General features: G+C 36.9%; 1 protein-coding gene and 1 long non-coding RNA gene across 2 annotated transcripts; both read left to right on the top strand.

Moving 5' to 3' along the window:
- The first annotated feature begins 74 nt into the window (after positions 1-74).
- LOC127143391 (uncharacterized) lies at positions 75-4,776 on the top strand. The gene is made up of 5 exons (XR_007814764.1): positions 75-545; positions 1,236-1,414; positions 3,305-3,368; positions 3,944-4,101; positions 4,688-4,776. It is a non-coding gene; the product is annotated as an uncharacterized LOC127143391 (long non-coding RNA).
- Positions 4,777-14,094: 9,318 nt separating this feature from the next.
- Positions 14,095-22,341, top strand: cuzd1.2 (CUB and zona pellucida-like domains 1, tandem duplicate 2). Its single transcript, XM_018696907.2, has 24 exons — positions 14,095-14,211; positions 14,423-14,449; positions 14,720-14,740; positions 15,037-15,181; positions 15,300-15,496; positions 15,667-15,759; positions 16,648-16,686; positions 16,779-16,877; positions 16,997-17,044; positions 17,158-17,256; positions 17,625-17,663; positions 17,768-17,866; positions 18,072-18,107; positions 18,213-18,311; positions 18,540-18,578; positions 18,690-18,788; positions 18,886-18,927; positions 19,009-19,153; positions 19,382-19,599; positions 20,263-20,438; positions 20,572-20,802; positions 20,892-21,052; positions 21,785-22,029; positions 22,168-22,341. The coding sequence occupies exons 1-24, from the start codon at positions 14,160-14,162 to the stop codon at positions 22,212-22,214; spliced, it is 2,496 nt and encodes an 831-aa protein (XP_018552423.1). The 5' UTR covers positions 14,095-14,159; the 3' UTR covers positions 22,215-22,341.
- The last annotated feature ends 5 nt before the right edge of the window (positions 22,342-22,346 follow it).

Here is a 22,346-nt window from a genome sequence, read left to right as displayed (position 1 = left end):
CTTTAGGAGGATGATGTAAGCAGATCCTGGAGGTGGTGAACTTCCACAGAGGAAGAGTCGCAGAGGGTCAGCCATGCTTGTTTGTGTTTGCCATCTTTTCTGAGTGACTCATTGAAATGTCACCGTATAGTGAAGATGTTTATTTGTGAAGAGGAAATAGTGCTCTACGTATGTTCTCTGTTATTTTTGCATAATGGGGTCAAACACGTATCAAGTAAACAAGTCTAAAACTCAAGTCACTTAAATCTTCATAAGAAAAAAAATAAAGAGAGAAAGAGGGTTGAGAAGGAAAGAAAAAAGAATCAAGAAATGACTAAATAATCCCATTTTCATGTTGTATCTAATTGTTCTGCAGTTGTTATGTTACTCATGTTATCCTGTCTTCACCTCTATTAACTTATTCATTTTCTGTGAAGTTTTCACTTTCTGATATAGATTTCATTATAAATGTGCTTCTCCTGTATGGAAAGTGATCGTACATCCAAAGTGGCCATACATGGGAGCCTCACCTGATGGAACTGTCACTTGTGACTGTTACTGAACAGGTATTTGTGAGATAAAAGTATATTATGGTTCATGTGTCATGTGTCCAGCTCTTTGTAGATACCCAATCTTGTATGCACTCTAGTTTTGAGTTGCCTTCTCTACAGCCTGGACCTTAGAAGAGATTTGCTCTTCTAGCTGGAAATCTTGGCATGGCTTTCCAAGCTGTAGAATTTAATATTATTATTTTTTACAGTGGGTAATATAACAAGTTTTTAAGTATAACTCATTTAAAGGAAATTATACAGCTGCTATACAGCTTTTAGTGATTTATCTCAAATGTTCAAATGACCCAATTTGTCACAAAAATCAAAGATTAGAGAAAAAGTCCAAATACTTCAAACAGATTTGTGATTTTTTGTCTGTAAGTGACTTTTGACTCATTCATTCTGTGGCTGCATTTTGCTAAGACGCTAAAAAGGTGAGTGTAAATTTTGTAAACGTGGCATATCATCTAAAAATGCTAGGGTAACTTGTGTGCGGTAGGATGCTTTGTCAACTTTCATGTTTAAATCAGAATTTCAGTTATATTTCAATATATTTAGTTATAATTTTATTCTACTTATTTACTTTATCATGCAAAATAATAAACCTATAATAGGACAGGAGAGTTACATAACATTCTGTGACATCAGCAGAATATTGAGGATATTAGACCATTTCACAGCCCCTTTTCCCCTTTTCTTTTTCAGTCAGTATCTTCATGTACCACAGATTAAATCCAAGAGGCAAGACAAGAACCAACAACAAAGAACGGAGAGCCAAAGACAAGGCAAGAATCAAGACACTAACGAGAATGGAGGACAAACCCAAGAACAAGTCCGTTGTCCAGGAGGTCAAACTAACAGCAGCCTTAAAGAGCAACTTGCAGGTTAAATTTTATACTTTTATACTTAATGTTGTCTGAAAATGACCACTTCAAAAGTTAATTCAAGAGTTTATATGTTTTATAAGACATAAAGGCAAAAATTTCAGAGGAAAAGGCGTCTGTTTTTAGCTAAGCTCCTCAAACTCCTCACACTTTTTTTCCAACATCGCATCATATTACATCACATGGGGGAGTCTGTGTTGTTGACTACGATTTTGCTCAATGTGCAGTAGTAGGTGATGGCGACTTTGAGCAGCCATGTGGTGTTTTTTCAGTAGTTTGACAGTGTAATATCCTTGTCTGATCATGCCAATTACTGTGTGTGGTGCAGGCTGCACAAATTCCAGCCTGTCAGGCAGGGCTGGTAAATTTGTAAGACATTTACCTTCTATGTGATAGTTTCTGTGATGTGTGCAGTGTCTTATCTTTTTATATATAGTCTATAGTCTATAGTCATTAAACCTTTAAGCGGGACTTGCAGTACCTCCACCTGAAGTTCCAGTGGATGCTGATCATCTCCTCCATCACCACAGGCGCCAGTGGAGGACTGTTTACCCAGGACAGTTAAATAAAGTGAGTAAAAAAGTATATTTGAGACCCTTAAACCCAATATCAGGGCCATTAAAGCTGCTGTAACTAATTACAGTATACGTATATGTTACAGGAGCATGCTCATTAGCTTGGCTATTACAAATTACATGTGGCTCATGTCCAGTTTGTCAGAAAACAGTCACAAATAAAGGAGTTTCACCTTCACTTATGATGCCTCTGGCACATGGATGTGCGCCAGATCTTGTAATACATCTAAGGCCTGTCTCTGTCTTTGCAGTGGACATATTTTATGACCAATCAGAGGCCAGACTCGGCTAATCAGCGTTTTTCTGCCAATCCTAGCTGACGTATGTCGTCTTTGGCCTCGACGTGTCTTGTCATTGGCCACGATCTGAGGAGCACAGAGAGGTGGAGAAACAAAGTCGGAAAACAGACTTAAACCAAGTTTGAAAGATTGCTTCTGTTTGCTACTACTACTAAAACATCGTCACCAAAGAGGTCTGGATGCTAAAACAAACCACGGAGCTGCTTTTTTGTCGAACGCGAGTGAGACTAGACGCTGAACATACAATGCCGCACGAGGGTAAGGCTAACAGTTAACGGCTAGCGTTAGCATTAGCGTTATCGGAGGGCGTTAGCATTAGCATTACCCTGTATTGATATCGTTTAATTCTATTATCAGTCATTTATATCGCATGGGTAAAAGTGTGTTTGTGTTTCTGTGACTGAGGCGTCCCTGGCATGAATTGTGGTGTGTGTTCCTCCACAAGTAAGGCCTCAAAAGTAGCTCACAATGAGTTGAGATTACTGCTAGCAATGATTAAAACGGGGCCATTTTGTGTTTCAGTGTGGCAGTTAAGCGTCTCATGATCATTTTGCGACTCAATTTTCTGCCTCTGTCGTTCTGCGTGTCTTTGTAGCTTTGTGGTAGTAATCTGTCCATAGCCATTCACTGATCCGCTGTTGTGTGTTATTGATGAGAAACTTGTTTGTGACTTGAGACTTTAGTGAGCTCAGTTTTGTGTTAAATACAAGCTTGAAAACTAGATTTGAGCTCTGCGCTCCTCCACAAGTAAGGCCTCAAGAGTAAGTCACAATGTATGCGTTGAGATTACTGATAGAAATTATTATAAAAACTATTTTAAAAATTGCTTTTCTCTGTGAGATCAATAAAGTCATATTCTAGTGACATCATTAATTTTTTCACCTCAAAACTCTGTGATTGTCAAGGTTCTAGTTTGAAGTTTTTAGTGATGTATTCTCCTACTCTGTTTTTGTCCGTGAACCATTCTTTATTAATTAGGTTATTTGTTTTTCAAGTGTTGTACTTGTGTTTTCCAGGTTTACTGGTTCAGCTGCTGCAGCCTGGACAGAAACACCAGCTCTCATCTTACAAACCAAACAGGTATGTGTCCTAAAGATTTACCCGGTCTGAAAAAATGTATTGACGAGGTGAATTAGTAATGTTAGTGTCATTGTTTAAATCCTTGGTATTTAATGAGATTAGTATTGAATATAATAACCGATTAATTGTGTCTATAAATTGTCAAAAAATAGCAATAGTTATAATAATTAAAAAAAAAAAAAATCTCAATAGTTTTGTTAATTTTCTGCCTGTGGACTGAAGTATAATTAAAAATACCACAAGTTAAAACTCTGCTTTCAAAAATTTACTCGGTGAAGGTTTTTATTATGCAGTTCACAGTAATATACTCCAGTGATTAGTTGACAGACAATTCATGTAGAAATTTAAGATAATCATTTTAGTAATTTTTCCCAAATATGTATTGATATTGATTCCTAAAGATGTGATGCTCTTTCTTGTCATATGTGTCAGTAAACAGCCCATTTTCTGAGACACTCTGCTAACGTTTGTTAAAGGTTCTACTTCAGCTGTAATGTTGAATATTTATCTAGGTATATATAGGTAGTGGTGTACTGATCATTTTCCTTTGTATGTTTATCTTTGATTTCCTCCAGGTGTCACCACTTGGTCCACAACTCTCAGAGAGGTGTAAAAATCAGTAGTGACGGAGTTCCCTGATTTGACAGCATCAACTGCGTTCAGAAAGACATCGTCCACAATCGAGTCTTCATACAGTGAGGAAGTTCTTTGAGACCAGGACTGAGGCCTCCAGGTAATTCACAACAACTTTACATCAACTGTCCAACACAGAGCACTAACATTAAATTGTTTATGTTCAGTATATCAGAAAAGTGTAACAATAAAAGTAATGTAAAAGTAATTAGCAATATCAGAAGTAAGATGTAATAGTCAAACTAATCGGTTACTAGATGTAGTTTTCAACAGTAAAAGCTATATGTAAATTTAAAGTAATAGCTAATCTAATATTAGAGGTAACAGTAAAAGTAATCTGTAACATAACAGCAATGTGGAAGCACAAGTAATCCAAAATACAAGTAAAAATGTCACATGTTATTGTTAAGGATCAGTCAAAATTCTGCATTCAAAAATTGACTGAACTGATAGTGTTTATTATTGTTTTGTAGTTCACAGTAACATACATCATTGCTTCAGTGATCAGTTGATAGACAAGTAATAATCATTTTACTTTTTCCAAAAATGTTTGTTGTTGTAGGTTCTGCTTCAGCTGTAGTGTTGAATATTTATCTGTGTTTTCATGGTTAAACTGTTGATGATGAGGAATAGGTAGAAGTGTATTGATCATTTTCCTTTGTATGTTTGTCTTTGATTTCCTCCAGGTGTCACTTGGTCCACAGAGACATTGTCCACAATCCCAGAGAGTCTTCATACAATGAGGAAGTTCTTTGAGACCAGAACTGAGGCCTCCAGGTAAATTCACAAACCGCTTTACATCAACTGTCCAACACAGAGCACTGACATTAAATTGTTTATGTTCAGTATATCAGAAAAGTGTAATAATAGAAGTAATGTAAAAGTAATTAGCAATATCAGAAGTAAAATGTAATAGTCAAACTAATCCGTTACTAGATGTATATTACAACAGTAAAAGCTATATGTAAATTTAGAAGTAATATGTAATGGTAAAGATAATCTAATATTAGAAGTAACAGTAAAAGTAATATGTAACATAACAGCAATGCAGAAGTAGTAGTAATTCAAAATACAAGTAAAAATGTCACATGTTATTGTTAAGGATCAGTCAAAATTCTGCATTCAAAAATTGACTGAACTGATAGTGTTTATTATTGTTGTGTAGTTCACAGTAACATACATCATTGCTTCAGTGATCAGTTGATAGACACACAATAATCATTTTACTTTTTTCCAAATATTTGTTATTGTTGGTTCTTCAGGAAGCGACGAGAGTCAACTGTTCATTTTCTGAAACAGCCCTTTAATGTTCTGCTTCAGCTGTAGTGTTGAATATTTATCTGTGTTTGATGAGGAATAGGTAGTAGTGTATTGATCATTTTCCTTTGTATGTTTGTCTCCGATTTCCTCCAGGTGTCAACACTTGGTTCACGACATCGTCCATGATCGGAGAGACATTGTTGAGGATGAGGGAGACACTGTCCACGATCGCAGAGAGTCTTTGTACAATGAGGAAGTTCTTTGAGACCAGAACTGAGGCCTCCAGGTAAATTCACAAACCGCTTTACATCAACTGTCCAACACAGAGCACTGACATTAAATTGTTTATGTTCAGTATATCAGAAAAGTGTAACAATAGAAGTAATTAGCAATATCAGAAGTGAGATGTAATAGTCAAACTAATCTGTTACTAGATGTAGTCTGCAACAGTAAAAGTTATCTGTAAATTTAAAGTAATATGCAATAAATAATATGTAATGGTAAAAGTAATCTAATAGGTAACAGTAGAAGTAATCTGTTATATAAAAGCAATGCAAAATAAAAGTAAAAATGTCACAGTATAGTAAGGCAAATGTTATTGTTAAGGATCAAAATGGGATTGAAAAATATCTTAACTTCAGTTTGATTGTACATGATTGGAAATTCTTAATTATGTGTATGTGCTAGACATACTAGACTCCACCGTACAAAATATTATAAGTCTACAAATAAAATATTGGAGTGAGTTGTTCATTAGTGTGTGAATTTTAACAGTATCTTTATAGTGTGTAACAACCAGTTCTACTAAGTTCTCAACTTATTTACTTCAGATTTTTCACATAAGTTGCTGTAAAGACCTTCGTAAACTTGGTTGTAATTCATATACAAATACATTTTAAATATGTGTTAATAAGAAGGAGGTTGAAATGTGAAATAATGATTCTATATGTGACACTCAGACTTTTTATTGAAGTATACTAAACAACACAAGTTAAAATCCTGCATTCAAAAATTGACTGAACTGATAATGTTTATTATTGTTGTGTAGTTCATAGTAACATTCATGATTTCTTCAGTGATCAGTTGATAGACACACAAGTAATAATCATTTTACTTTTTCCCAAATGTTTGTTGTTGTTGTTGGTTCTTCAGGAAGTGATGTCGGTCAACTGTTTTTTTCTGAAACCGCCCTCTAATGTTTTGTTGTAGGTTCTGCTTCAGCTGTAGTGTTGAACATTTATCTGTGTTTTCATGGTTAAACTCTTGATGATGAGGAATAGGTAGTAGTGTATTGATCATTTTCCTTTGTATGTTTGTCTTTGATTTCCTCCAGGTGTCACCACTTGGTCCACAACATCGTCCACCATCGCAGTCTTCGTACGATGAGGAAGTCCTTTGAGACCAGGGCTGAGGTCTCCAGGTAATTCACACCTTTACATCAACTGTCCAACACAGAGCACTGACATTAAATTATGTTCAGTATATCAGAAAAGTGAGAGGAAATCTGCAACATAAAAATAACAATCAGTGAGACATATTTTGCTGGTCTGTTTAATATTGTATGAAAGTGAATATTTTTAGCCAGGGGTTAGGGTTAGGGTTAGGGCTTGGGCTTGGGCTATTTTTAGCTAGAGAACAGTTGGCATTTCTGCATTACAAAATCATTTTTGTGATAATTTGAATATAGCCACTTGGAGAAACTTTATTTTATTCTCTCGCCCCAAATTTAATGTAGTGATCAGCACATATGAGGATATGTTTATCAAAGTCTTATACACAAACTTTCTCCAAGTGGTGAAACATCTGTCATTATCTTTGCTGTGGTTTATTAAATGTTGTCTAAAACACAATCACTACAGTTTTGCAGCTTAACTTTTGAGTTGAGTTTTTCTATTTTAAAATTATCACAAAAATGCCAACTATTCTCTACTTGCAGCTTGCAATTAAATTGTATAATTGAAGCTAAAAACTCCGGCTGAAAACCCTAAGCCTAACCTCTGGCTAAAAGTGGCTAAAAATATTCACTGTCATAGAATATTAAACAGACTGGCAAAATAGGTTTCTCTGATTGTTATACTTTTTTGATATACTGAATAAGGACCATAAAGAATTTAACATCAGTGCTCTGTGTTGGACAGTTGATGTAAAGGTGTGAATTACCTGGAGACCTCAGTCCTAGTCTCAAAGGACTTCCTCATCGTACGAAGACTGCGATGGTGGACGATGTTGTGGACCAAATGGTGACACCTGGAGGAAATCAAAGACAAACATACAAAGGAAAATGATCAATACACTACTACCTATTCCTCATCATCAAGAGTTTAACCATGAAAACACAGATAAATGTTCAACACTACAGCTGAAGCAGAACCTACAACAAAACATTAGAGGGCGGTTTCAGAAAAAAACAGTTGACCGTCATCACTTCCTGAAGAACCAACAACAACAACAAACATTTGGGAAAAAGTAAAATGATTATTACTTGTGTGTCTATCAACTGATCACTGAAGAAATCATGAATGTTACTATGAACTACACAACAATAATAAACATTATCAGTTCAGTCAATTTTTGAATGCAGGATTTTAACTTGTGTTGTTTAGTATACTTCAATAAAAAGTCTGAGTGTCGCATATAGAATCATTATTTCACATTTCAACCTCCTTCTTATTAACACATATTTAAAATGTATTTGTATATGAATTACAACCAAGTTTACGAAGGTCTTTACAGCAACTTATGTGAAAAATCTGAAGTAAATAAGTTGAGAACTTAGTAGAACTGGTTGTTACACACTATAAAGATACTGTTAAAATTCACACACTAATGAACAACTCACTCCAATATTTTATTTGTAGACTTATAATATTTTGTACGGTGGAGTCTAGTATGTCTAGCACATACACATAATTAAGAATTTCCAATCATGTACAATCAAACTGAAGTTAAGATATTTTTCAATCCCATTTTGATCCTTAACAATAACATTTGCCTTACTATACTGTGACATTTTTACTTTTATTTTGCATTGCTTTTATATAACAGATTACTTCTACTGTTACCTATTAGATTACTTTTACCATTACATATTATTTATTGCATATTACTTTAAATTTACAGATAACTTTTACTGTTGCAGACTACATCTAGTAACAGATTAGTTTGACTATTACATCTCACTTCTGATATTGCTAATTACTTCTATCGTTACACTTTTCTGATATACTGAACATAAACAATTTAATGTCAGTGCTCTGTGTTGGACAGTTGATGTAAAGCGGTTTGTGAATTTACCTGGAGGCCTCAGTTCTGGTCTCAAAGAACTTCCTCATTGTACAAAGACTCTGCGATCGTGGACAATGTCTCTCCGATCATGGACGATGTCGTGGACCAAGTGTTGACACCTGGAGGAAATCGGAGACAAACATACAAAGGAAAATGATCAATACACTACTACCTATTCCTCATCAAACACAGATAAATATTCAACACTACAGCTGAAGCAGAACATTAAAGGGCTGTTTCAGAAAATGAACAGTTGACTGTCGTCGCTTCCTGAAGAACCAACAATAACAAATATTTGGAAAAAAGTAAAATGATTATTGTGTGTCTATCAACTGATCACTGAAGCAATGATGTATGTTACTGTGAACTACACAACAATAATAAACACTATCAGTTCAGTCAATTTTTGAATGCAGAATTTTGACTGATCCTTAACAATAACGTGACATTTTTACTTGTATTTTGAATTACTACTACTTCTGCATTGCTGTTATGTTACAGATTACTTTTACTGTTACTTCTAATATTAGATTATCTTTACCATTACATATTACTTCTACATTTACATATAGCTTTTACTGTTGTAAAATACATCTAGTAACAGATTAGTTTGACTATTACATTTTACTTCTGATATTGCTAATTACTTTTACATTACTTCTATTATTACACTTTTCTGATATACTGAATACTGAACATAAACAATTTAATGTCAGTGCTCTGTGTTGGGACAGTTGATGTAAAGCGGTTTGTGAATTACCTGGAGGCCTCAGTCCTGGTCTCAAAGAACTTCCTCATTGTATGAACACTCTCTGGGATTGTGGACAATGTCTCTGTGGACCAAGTGACACCTGGAGGAAATCAAAGACAAACATACAAAGGGAAATGATCAATACACTTCTACCTATTCCTCATCATCAACAGTTTAACCATGAAAACACAGATAAATATTCAACACTACAGCTGAAGCAGAACCTACAACAACAAACATTTTTGGAAAAAGTAAAAGGATTATTACTTGTCTATCAACTGATCACTGAAGCAATGATGTATGTTACTGTGAACTACAAAACAATAATAAACACTATCAGTTCAGTCAATTTTTGAATGCAGAATTTTGACTGATCCTTAACAATAACATGTGACATTTTTACTTGTATTTTGGATTACTTGTGCTTCCACATTGCTGTTATGTTACAGATTACTTTTACTGTTACCTCTAATATTAGATTAGCTATTACTTTAAATTTACATATAGCTTTTACTGTTGCAAACTACATCTAGTAACCGATTAGTTTGACTATTACATCTTACTTCTGATATTGCTAATTACTTTTACATTACTTTTATTGTTACACTTTTCTGATATACTGAACATAAACTAATGTCAGTGCTCTGTGTTGGACAGTTGATGTAAAGCGGTTTGTGAATTTACCTGGAGGCCTCAGTTCTGGTCTCAAAGAACTTCCTCACTGTATGAAGACTCGATTGTGGACGATGTCTTTCTGAACGCCGTTGATGCTGTCAAATCAGGGAACTCCGTCACTACTGATTTTTACACCTCTCTGAGAGTTGTGGACCAAGTGGTGACACCTGGAGGAAATCAAAGATAAACATACAAAGGGAAATGATCAGTACACTACTACCTATATATACCTAGATAAATATTCAACATTACAGCTGAAGCAGAACCTTTAACAAACGTTAGCAGTGTCTCAGAAAATGGGCTGTTTACTGACACATATGACAAGAAAGAGCATCACATCTTTAGGAATCAATATCAATACATATTTGGGAAAAATTACTAAAATGATTATCTTAAATTTCTACATGAATTGTCTGTCAACTAATCACTGGAGTATATTACTGTGAACTGCATAATAAAAACCTTCACCGAGTAAATTTTTGAAAGCAGAGTTTTAACTTGTGGTATTTTTAATTATACTTCAGTCCACAGGCAGAAAATTAACAAAACTATTGAGATTTTTTTTAAAAATTATTATAACTATTGCTATTTTTTGACAATTTATAGACACAATTAATCGGTTATTATATTCAATACTAATCTCATTAAATACCAAGGATTTAAACAATGACACTAACATTACTAATTCACCTCGTCAATACATTTTTTCAGACCGGGTAAATCTTTAGGACACATACCTGTTTGGTTTGTAAGATGAGAGCTGGTGTTTCTGTCCAGGCTGCAGCAGCTGAACCAGTAAACCTGGAAAACACAAGTACAACACTTGAAAAACAAATAACCTAATTAATAAAGAATGGTTCACGGACAAAAACAGAGTAGGAGAATACATCACTAAAAACTTCAAACTAGAACCTTGACAATCACACTGAGTTTTGAGGTGAAAAAATTAATGATGTCACTAGAATATGACTTTATTGATCTCACAGAGAAAAGCAATTTTTAAAATAGTTTTTATAATAATTTCTATCAGTAATCTCAACGCATACATTGTGACTTACTCTTGAGGCCTTACTTGTGGAGGAGCGAAGAGCTCAAATCTAGTTTTCAAGCTTGTATTTAACACAAAACTGAGCTCACTAAAGTCTCAAGTCACAAACAAGTTTCTCATCAATAACACACAACAGCGGATCAGTGAATGGCTATGGACAGATTACTACCACGAAGCTACAAAGACACGCAGAACGACAGAGGCAGAAAATTGAGTCGCAAAATGATCATGAGACGCTTAACTGCCACACTGAAACACAAAATGGCCCCGTTTTAATCATTGCTAGCAGTAATCTCAACTCATACATTGTGACCTACTCTTGAGGCCTTACTTGTGGAGGAACACACACCACAATTCATGACAGGGACGCCTCAGTCACACAAACACACTTTTACCCATGCGATATAAATGACTGATAATAGAATTAAACGATATCAATACAGGGTAATGCTAATGCTAACGCTAGCCGTTAACTGTTAGCCTTACCCTCGTGCGGCATTGTATGTTCAGCGTCTAGTCTCACTCGCGTTCGACAAAAAAGCAGCTCCGTGGTTTGTTTTAGCATCCAGACCTCTTTGGTGACGATGTTTTAGTAGTACTAGCAAACAGAAGCAATCTTTCAAACTTGGTTTAAGTCTGTTTTCCGACTTTGTTTCGCCACCTCTCTGTGCTCCTCAGATCGTGGCCAATGACAAGACACGTCGAGGCCAAAGACGACATACGTCGGCTAAGATTGGCAGAAAAACGCTGATTGGCCGAGTCTGGCCTCTGATTGGTCATAAAATATGTCCACTGCAAAGACAGAGACAGGCCTTAGATGTATTACAAGATCTGGCGCACATCCATGTGCCAGAGGCATCATAAGTGAAGGTGAAACTCCTTTATTTGTGACTGTTTTCTGACAAACTGGACATGAGCCACATGTAATTTGTAATAGTCAAGCTAATGAGCATGCTCCTGTAACATATATGTATACTGTAATTAGTTACAGCAGCTTTAATGGCCCTGATATTGGGTTTAAGGGTCTCAAATATACTTTTTTACTCACTTTATTTAACTGTCCTGGGTAAACAGTCCTCCACTGGCGCCTGTGGGTAATGGAGGAGATGATCAGCATCCACTGGAACTTCAGGTGGAGGTACTGCAAGTCCCGCTTCATCATCACGACCAGCCCCATCCGTGATCTTCTGCATGATGATAATTTATCACAATGAGACAACTGAATAAGTAAATAAATATGAAGGGATGACAGGTTTAATGAACCTAAGTCACCATAGACTGTATATAAAAAGATAAGACACTGCACAGAAACTATCACATATAAGGTAAACGACTTACGAATTTAAAATGCACATTTCTGACTGCCCCTCATACGTGCCTGCCTAGAACCGGCCCTGTTAGTATCAACATAAAAAACACTGTATATGAATTTATTAACAATATAAAACTAAAACTGGAATATCAAATGTCTAACTGATTAGATCTCACTCACTGCTGAAACTTTCAACAGGTGAGACAAGTGTTAGAAAAGTCAGTCTCACTGTCAGAGTTGCATAAAGATTTCTTATTTTCTGTTATCAGATATCACTACTGTAACAATGTTTATAAAAAATAAAACCAGGGCTGTAAAACACTTGGCAATGTGAGAAAATGTAGTGTACTCTGCCCTATTTAGTCAGGTATGTGTGGAGGATTTTCCCCAATATATTCACGGATTTAATTTTTTAATATCAAATAGGAACTACATTGCTTAATAAATTAGTTTACCTGCCCATAAGGAACATGTTGGTGTTTGTACTTTACTCAGGACACGTTGGCTTTGGGTTGGACTCATTAAGTTAAAATACAAGTCAGTGGGATATTGACATGTGGTGTAATCGGTATTATTGTAAATTTATAATAGGTAGTAAATTTGCACTAATGACATAGAGTGAATAATGATTCTCAAAGATTATATATATATAAAAAAGTCTTTCCCTCTCATCCCTCTTTTATTTATCTTATATTTATCTTTGATTTAAGTGACTCGAGGTTTAGACTTGTTTACTTGAAATGTGTTTGGCCCCTGTTAGGAAAAATAACACAGAACACAGGTAGAGTGCTACTTCTTCACAAATAAACATCTCCACAATACAGTGACCTTTCAATGAGTCACTCTGAAAAGATGAAAAACACAAACAAGCATGGCTGTCCCTCTGCAACTCCTCCTTTTTGGACAACAACAACAACAAAACCATAATTAAACACAAGTAGCAATAGGGTTGTGTTGTACCCACTAATCACACAGTGCTCAGGATGAACAGATTTTGAGAGCGAGAGGATGGTTTTAACCTGATAGAATAAAGGAACAGAAAAATAATTTGGCTGGCCTTTACTAATACAGAATGATCAGAATTCAAATAAACTTAAAATCAGCTTATATAATAAAATATTAGGGATCTATAATAGGTAGCTGTAATTATATAATTTGATAGCTGAAGAGACACTTCAGTCTGGACCAAAGTGGTAGACTGAGCTTAGGCTACCACCCTTCACTGATGTATAATTTTGTAATTTCACTCGTAACTAACACAATTTGTTAATTTTTACTATTAAAAGAATTAATTAACCTGATTTCTATGATATGTGCAGTAGATAAGATATTTTACAGGCTGTAACATACATGAAAACACATCATTATTTAATTGTATATAGCTTGAAAAACTAGACATGTTTGATGTTCATATTATTTTACTGTAACAGGAGGCGGCTAATGCAGCAGGATTCATGTACGGACAGCACTCACTCACAATTACTGCAGCAGATGCCAGTTACACACGCTAGATCATTACAGTGCATACTTTATTATCTACACATTTGCAAGTTCCCAAAACCCTCATCAAGGTCTGGTGTATATCTTAAGCAAATATCTTAAAACACACATCCTGAAGCTAGATATGAACAATCTTTGCGTACTCTTTATGATAGTTAAGCAAGTGTGTGTTTCTCAAGCACAATTACTGAGTAATTTATCACTATCACAGTTGGTGACATCAGAAACTTTATGGGGTGCTACATCAAAGTTTTTTATGTGGACTGCTGGGTATATAAGTTTTCATGTTCAGAGTCTGAGACAGGTTGGAAGGTGAACAAAGTCACCATGTGGACTCTGCTGGTTATCTGCAGTGTGATCACCGCACATGGAGTACAAGGTATCATGCACTAATTTCTTACCCTTATGTTCTTGGTTTTAGATTATGTTTTCTTTTTTACTCGCATCAGTCTTGCATTTGTATTTTTAGGGCAGTGAGTCTCTGAGTTCTTACATTAAGTCTATATGGATTTTTGGCTGTTATTACCTGTGCTGTTACTGTGGCATTTGACCTTTCATTTTGTTTGTTTGCTCTTGTTATATTCCATCAGGTGTTGATCGCGCCTCGAGAACTCCAGGTACAAGACTACCTGTAAATTAGTTAGAATAATGTCACTATAAAATGCATCCAGAATGTTGCTTTACTCTGTTATCTATCCATCTATCTGAAATGACTTGAAGTGTTGTTACTTTCAGATGGTTTTATCCAACAGCTTCAGCTAAATCAGAGCCATTTATTTATTTAAGCATATTAAAGGTGAAATGATTATCAGGATAACTAATGTGTCATCTCTCTGACTCTTTCCTTTTTTTGTTTAATCCATTGATTTTGGACGCAACATGTGCAGAGGCTGTAACTGGTACTCCAGGTAAAATATGTTTTAGTACATATTAGTGCTCTAATACCTGAGAAGAATCATCATATCTCTAATTACCTATTCATATCAGCATTAAAATGACAGAATTTTCACAAGTAATTTTTTGACCTAATACATTTGAGTAATATGACAGTGTGTGACTACTTTGTTTAAATTCTCTGCATCACACAAAATATTTGATTCATTTACAATGTTTCTTACTTGTAAGACTGCTAGTTTTCATCTTGTCATTTATTATTTCTCCATCTTTTGAGTCTTTTTTTCATGAACCTGTGTTTTTTTTTCAGACACACGCTGTGGTGGTTACCTGTATGGCAGCAATGGCACTTTTTACAGCCCAAACTATCCAAACACTTATCCAGTCAACGTAGACTGTACATGGTACATCAGTCCAGGCAGGCAAATTGTGCAGCTGGAGTTATCGAATGTAAAGTAAGTATACACTCTGCATATGTTGGTGGTCCCTGCAGTCACTAACTACGGTTATATTGTCTGTGGCTTTAAATTCAAACCCCTATTGTTACAACCCCTTCTTCTGCTCTTATAACAGCATCGAGAGTCACCCAACATGTGATTTTGATACCATTTACGTCTATGATGGCTCCAGTACTGGAAGCAGGCTTCTGGGGAAGGTGTGTGGCAAAAACACCACCACCTTCTACTCCACAGGTGCATATTTGACAGTGCGCTTCAAGAGTGATTCCATTGTTAGCTACACAGGATTTCGTGCTGACTTCAGAGTTGTGGGTAAGTCACTTTGGAGATGACCAAGATATTTTATACAGTGGGCAGTGTCCTCATTTTAATGATATCTAGATATCTAAATTTTAACAGCAGTAAAAGGAAAAAAATGTAAATACAACCATATAGAGATCAACTTAAACTCAGTGATGTGTATTGTTTTGTCTTTTCTGCAGGTTCCTGCAGGTACAACTGTGGCTACCAGGTGGGAGACTGCTCCTGCTATTCAAGCTGTGGATACAGAGGGAACTGTTGCCCAGATTATCAAGGTAAGCAGTAGTAGAAAATAACTGAGCAGATTTACTCATGCTCTGTACAGTTTTGAGGTACTAGAAATTTATTTCAGTATTTCCATTTCATGATACTTTATACTCCAATTTATTTTAGTGGGAAATAATGCAACTGCTATGGTTGCAAGTTACTTTTCAGATTAGGAATTCACATAAAACTAGTCTGTGAGTTGTTATCAATCCCACCGGTTTTTCACATGGTTTAATTTATGTAACAACAAGTTTGAGGCCCAAAGAGATAAAATTACACAATAAAGTAAAGATTAGAAAAACGTCCCAAATATGAAAACAAATGTGCGTAGCATAATTTAGTTTTTTCGTCTTTCTTGCCCCATTAATCTCATGACCTCTGTGATTTATATTGTCACCATTTGGAGGGGGCCCAAACCATAAATTGGGAACCACTGGACTAAGTTTTGTAACTATAAATAAAGCCATTAAAACTAGCTCAAATTTGATCAGCTACAAAAGTAAAATGCTATTTATGCATTAATGCATCAGTATTAACAATAATGTGACATATGACTATTTTATTTTTATAGCATGGGTATATTTTACTGTTAATACTTCTTGAACTTCTACGTAGGTACAAATGCAGGAGTTTTGTACTGATAGCTTAATTAAAATAAAAGAGCATAAGAGAGTAATTGCTGATGGTGACCACTTACAAAATGTATCTAAAGTAAGAAGGTTCCTGCTCACAGCCAGATGTAGAAAAAACGTGTGTGCACTTAAAACCATTGTTTGGATAACAATATGGACACATTTTTTGTTCACAGTTGCAGAACACACATCAGGTGTGTTAATTTATGTGGTAAGAGGAAGTGTAAAAGATTTTAAGTGTTTCATTCTCCTCCCTTTGTCTAGCTTTCTGCCAGTCGAGCACTGTCGAACCCACCTCCACAGGTATGAAAACCTCTCAACACGTTATGTGTGTAAACCATTCTGCAGGCAGGAAAGATTACTGAAATGTCTCATTACTCTTCTGTGTCTCTCAGTTCAGCTCTCATGTCGTTACAACTGCGGAAACAACCTGGGAAGCTGCTCCTGCTCAGGCTCTTGTCAATACTATGGAAACTGTTGTTATGACTACAACTGTGAGTACTGTCCAGTAGTTTCCCGCTTCAACAGCCTCACTATCTCAACGCCATTAAAGCCTTAGGAAAAATAATAATAATAATAAATAAAATTACTTCTTTCCTTTTCTTTCCTTCAGATTACTGCCCAACCACAACTTGGGAACCAGTACCAGTTACCTCAGAAAGTATGAGGATGGCCAAAAATTTTTTAAAGGAACAGCTTCCATCTAATTCACCTTTATCTACAGAGAACTGTAAATACTGTGATAAGACAATATCTTACTCCTGTGTCTCCCAGGTCAGCCCTCATGTCGTTACAACTGCGGCAGGCACATGGGAAGCTGCTCCTGCACAAGCTCTTGTCAGTACTATGGCAACTGTTGCCGTGACTACAACTGTAAGTGCCAAGTCTAACAAATCAACAGTATTAACAGGCATTTCAGCTCTCTGTTGCTGAAGGAATCACTCTGTCAAATTCCAGTGTAATGCTGTGCTGAGAATGAGACATTACATATATATATACATATATTTTCACAGTCCAAAACAATGAAACACCATTTAGCAACTCTTAGAATGACAGCACAGATAAATATAAAATGTCAAAAGGAATAAAAATTAAGTTAAATAAGAATAATGAATATAAAAACAGAGACAAGATAAAAGTAAAATACAACATTTTTTGTTTGAGACTGTAAAACAAGCTACAGGTGCTTTATGAGTTATTATGCAGTAAAATAATCACTTTATTCTTTTTCTGTCATGTAGATTACTGTGCGTCAACTACTGCAAGCACTGGCATCACAGGTATAAAAACCTTTCAGCTACATCTAATTTACCTCAAAGAACTTTGTCTGTAATGGTTCCTCAATGCCTGTAATATAATGTCTACATCAACCTTTGTCTCCCAGATCGGCCCTCGTGTCGTTACAACTGTGGCTGGCACATGGGAAGCTGCTCCTGCACAAGCTCTTGTCGATACAACGGCAACTGTTGCCATGACTACTACTGTAAGTGCCACATCTAACAAATCAACAGCATTAACAGGTACTGCATGTCTGTCAGATCTCTCAGTGCTTACACACACATGGTGTGACAATCCTTTTTGTTCACAACTGCAGAATAAACACCAGGTGTATCATCACGTTTGTTTCACGCAGTAAGAAGAGGCGTAAAAGACAGTAATGACTTTATTCTCCTCTCTCTGTCCTGTAGCCTACTGCCAGTCCACCACTGTCAGGCCCGCCACAGGTATAAAAACCCTTCAACCTACAGCTAATTTACCTTGAAGTACTTTATATGTAATGGTTCCTAAGTACCTGTGATATAATGACAATGTCAATCTGTGTCTCCCAGCTCAGCCCTCATGTCGCTACAACTGCGGCAGGCACTTGGGATACTGCTCCTGCTCCAGCTCTTGTCGATACAATGGCAACTGTTGCTATGACTACTACTGTAAGTGCCACGTCTAACACATCAACAGCATTAATGGGCACTGCATCCCTCTATTCCTGAAGGAATCACTCTGTCAAATTCCTCAGTGCTCACACAGACATGGTGTGATGATGTCTTATTGTTCACAGTAGCAGAATAAACAGCAGGTGAATCTTAATATTTGTTTTACACAGTAAGAAGAGGTGCAAAAAACAGTAATCGCTTTATTCTCCTCTCTCTGTCCTGTAGCCTACTGTGAGACCACTACCACTGTCAGACCCACCACAGGTATGAAAACCTCTCAACAACTTAAAGTATGTGTGAGTAAACCAGCCTGTCATTTATTTTGCAGGCAGGAAAGATTACTGAAATGTCTCATTACTCTTCTGTGTCTCTCAGCTAAGCCCTCATGTCGTTACAACTGCGGCAATTATCTGGGAAGCTGCTCCTGCTCAAGCTCTTGTCGCTACAATGGCAACTGTTGCTATGACTATTACTGTATGTATGATGGCACTGAAAATTCTACACTTTCATCACAGTTTTCACCAACAAGTAATACTGGAACCCATAGTTTTTTTGTTTGTTTTTCAAACAGCCTACTGCTCACACTCTGTCACAACTGACAGACCAACCACAGGTAGGATCGTCAGTGAGTAAAGTAAGCCTGCTACAAATGGAGGTCATTGCAATGACACTAGTGCTGTCTTGTCCACCTTAGGGGGAGCCTGTGGAGGTTCTCTGTTCGGCTCTGGTACCATCTCCAGCCCGAACCATCCCAACCACTACTACGACAACGCCTACTGTGTCTGGCAGCTCAGAGCGCCGTATGACCAAAGAATCCTCCTGACATTCACATACCTGCAGTGAGTGAACAATAGACTGTGGCTGTAAATATGTGAACTGCACGTGGAGAAATAATGTGATGACAGAAATTACATACAGATCTCAAAAATATCATCAACTTGTGGAAAAAATGCCCACAAAATATAGAGTTAAGCTTTACATTGATCATCATTAAGGACACTCTGGAACCGTTCTTTGTTCTTTGACTTAATTAGTCATTTATTTATTAACCATCTTTTTAAAAACAGATTGGAGAACTGCTGCCGTTGTGACTACATTAACATTTACGATGGGCCCTCTGTTGGTTCACGATTTCTGGGGAAAGTGTGCGATGAAAGCAACTACAACAATCAAACCACATTCTATTCCACCTCCAACTACATGACCGTGCTCTTCCGAACTGATGGTTCTGTGGTCGGCCGAGGGTTCAGTGCTGACTTTGCTAATTCTCTGCCATCAAGCTCAGGTACAATTATGGGACATTTGATGGTGGGTATAAGGCTTGTCAAGTTTTTATTACTGTGGACTGACATACCTCCTGTGAGACAATCTGTAATGTCTGCTGTGGCTTGTAAAACAAAAGCTTGTCACGAGGGATATCTCAATTATTGGCTGTAGCACACATTTTAACACCTGTCTAATAGGATATCCCTAAATCAGCTGTAAACATACTGTAAACAGGCATATCCATGTCCTCATCTGTCACATGGTCAAGTCTACCACAACATCAGTGGCTATGAGCTGTACTAAGGAATAGTGGTACTTTGACCATGTTTACCATGTTAATCTAGCAACAAACAAAATACAGTTTAGGCTGATGGAAATGTAATTGATTTTGTAGGTATTTTATCATAAACCAAAAATTTTTGATTTTGACCTTGATGATGGCACTAAATGATCTGATAATCCATCTGATAGTTGTCAAGAGGGCTGCGAATGTCTCTCCTAAATTTACTTTCCTTTCATTGGTTGCTTACACATTTCAGTCTGGAACAAAGTGATGGACCAACCAATCCTAGAGCCATGCTTGGCTAAAAACTTTTGATATGGATATTGTGTGATCTTACACCTTCAACCTAAAAGTAATTCAAGCCACTGTAAAAACCTTGTGAACACTGTTCTTTGTCAGGTCGAGTGGACTGTTCCTCGGACAACATGAACATCGTGATTGAGAGGAGTTACCTGAACTCTCTTGGCTACGACGGCCACAGTCTGTACCTGGACGACCCACACTGCAGACCTCAGGTTTCCAGATACCAGGTGGTCTTCAGTTTCCCCATCAACACTTGCGGCAACGTTCGAAAGGTTGAAAGCTCATCACCTTCTGGAAAACATTAACAATATACAGTACTTTGTAACAATTCTCCCATCAATTACTGTGCAGATGTCAGTGGAATTTAGAGTGTGACTGTTTTCCAATATCTTCTACCTTGAACAGTTTGAGAATGGTAGGGTTGTGTACACCAACACTGTCCGTGGCTATGCCTCCAGCTACGGAGAGATCACACGCCAGTCCCACTTTAAGCTGGCTGTGGGCTGCCGAATGGAGCAGGACTCAGTGTCCCAGATCATGTACCTTGTGAAACATCATGATAATGGCACCATTACAGGCACAGGCAGATTCAATACCAGCATGGCTTTCTACACATCTAGCAACTTCTACTACCAGGTGTGTTCACGTGGTGAAGGGGTGACCGTCTACACAGAAGATTCCTATTGTAAATACTTACACATGATATTTGACTTTTACACTGTCAGGTGACTCAAGTTCCTTATGAGGTGACACTCAACCAGAATATGTATGTCCAAGTGGACCTGAGAAGGGGCGACAGCAGCCTGGTCCTCTTTCTTGACACCTGTGTGACCTCACCCTCACCCCATGATTTCCACACCAGACCTTACTACCTGGTCCATAACGGGTAAGATGAGCATGTGCCTTGTTTCATTGCTTCCCAACAAGCAGTGAAAATCTGGCAACTAACCCGTACCTCTTCCTGTGCCAATTTTCAAAATAAGATCTGGTGGATTTGTGTCGTCAGAGCTGAAACTTCTATTACGTACCACCAAACATCAGTGGTGCCAAGTAACTCATTACACTTACATTTTCTGAAACTTCATACTTCCACTCTACTACTCTCATTTGGCTTATGAATATGAGGCAGCTAGGGCCTCTTGTAGCATGCAAGACGTCTATGATTTGTTAGCAATCCCAAAAGAGACATAAACATCTCTGTTGGTTTCATTTAAATACATTTTTGAGGCCAAGAGATACAAAATGATTCAATTTCATAAAAAAGCAAAAATGAAATCTAATTTGAAAAAATTTTAAATATAAACTTGTGTAGCAGAACCTGTTTTTTTTCTAACCCAATAGTCATCTCCCCCTACCTCTCAGATTTATCTAATTACTCTTTGGAGGAGGCTGGACCCTCAGGTTGCACTGGACTAAACTACCCAAATGTCTAGTTAAAACTAGCACCTCCTCAAACATATATATATATTTCTACTTAAATAACAGATCTGAATACTTCTTCCATTTCCAAATATTAATAAACAAAGTACAGGCCCAGTCTGTTCTGTTATAATGGGTGTTCCTTACATAATTATAGTACCTGTATTGTCCAGTAACACTGTCTCTGTTTCATGTTCAGATGTTCTAGGGACAGCACCTACTACGCCTACGTCACTGGCACCCGTGCTTACGCCCGCTTCACATTCAGGGCCTTCAAGTTCCTGCGAGCCACAGAATCGGTGTACATCCAGTGCAAGGTCCTCATATGCCAAGCCTCTGACTACAACTCCCGCTGCCGCCGTGGCTGCACCAGACGTATGACCAGAGACGTGGGGTCAGAGCATGACAGCCAAACTCTGGTCCTGGGTCCCATCCGACTCAAAGGTCTGTAGCCGTTTGTACCTGATTTTGATATCAACAGTGGGTCAAATGAAAAATTATATTAGGTTAGCAGTAAGAGAAGTCATTGTGATCTCAAGATATTATGAAAATAAAAGACTATTCACCATTTCTCTTTGCCAGGCCCTGAGAAAAAGGAAGAAGAGACTCAAAAGAAGGAAAAGGCTTAACTTGATATTGCAGTGAGCCACTTCAATCATCTTTACAAATCAGTATAACTCTCACTGAGACACTGAATTATACTCACCATTTTTCTCTTCATCTCATTACCTGATTAAACGCATCATCTGAGGACAATCTGT

The sequence above is a fragment of the Lates calcarifer genome, linkage group LG16_LG22 (assembly GCF_001640805.2).
Source record: "Lates calcarifer isolate ASB-BC8 linkage group LG16_LG22, TLL_Latcal_v3, whole genome shotgun sequence".
NCBI lineage: Eukaryota > Metazoa > Chordata > Actinopteri > Centropomidae > Lates > Lates calcarifer.
Note: the sequence above shows the minus strand (reverse complement) of the source record. Positions and strands in the feature narration are given on the sequence as shown.

Coding starts and splice junctions, on each gene's coding strand:
- cuzd1.2 (XM_018696907.2), top strand. CDS start 14,160: ATGTGGACTCTGCTGGTTATCTGCAGTGTGATCACCGCACATGGAGTA. Junction 15,497..15,666: donor TGCTGACTTCAGAGTTGTGG/GTAAGTCACTTT, acceptor TCTTTTCTGCAG/GTTCCTGCAGGTACAACTGT. Junction 20,439..20,571: donor CTTGCGGCAACGTTCGAAAG/GTTGAAAGCTCA, acceptor TACCTTGAACAG/TTTGAGAATGGTAGGGTTGT.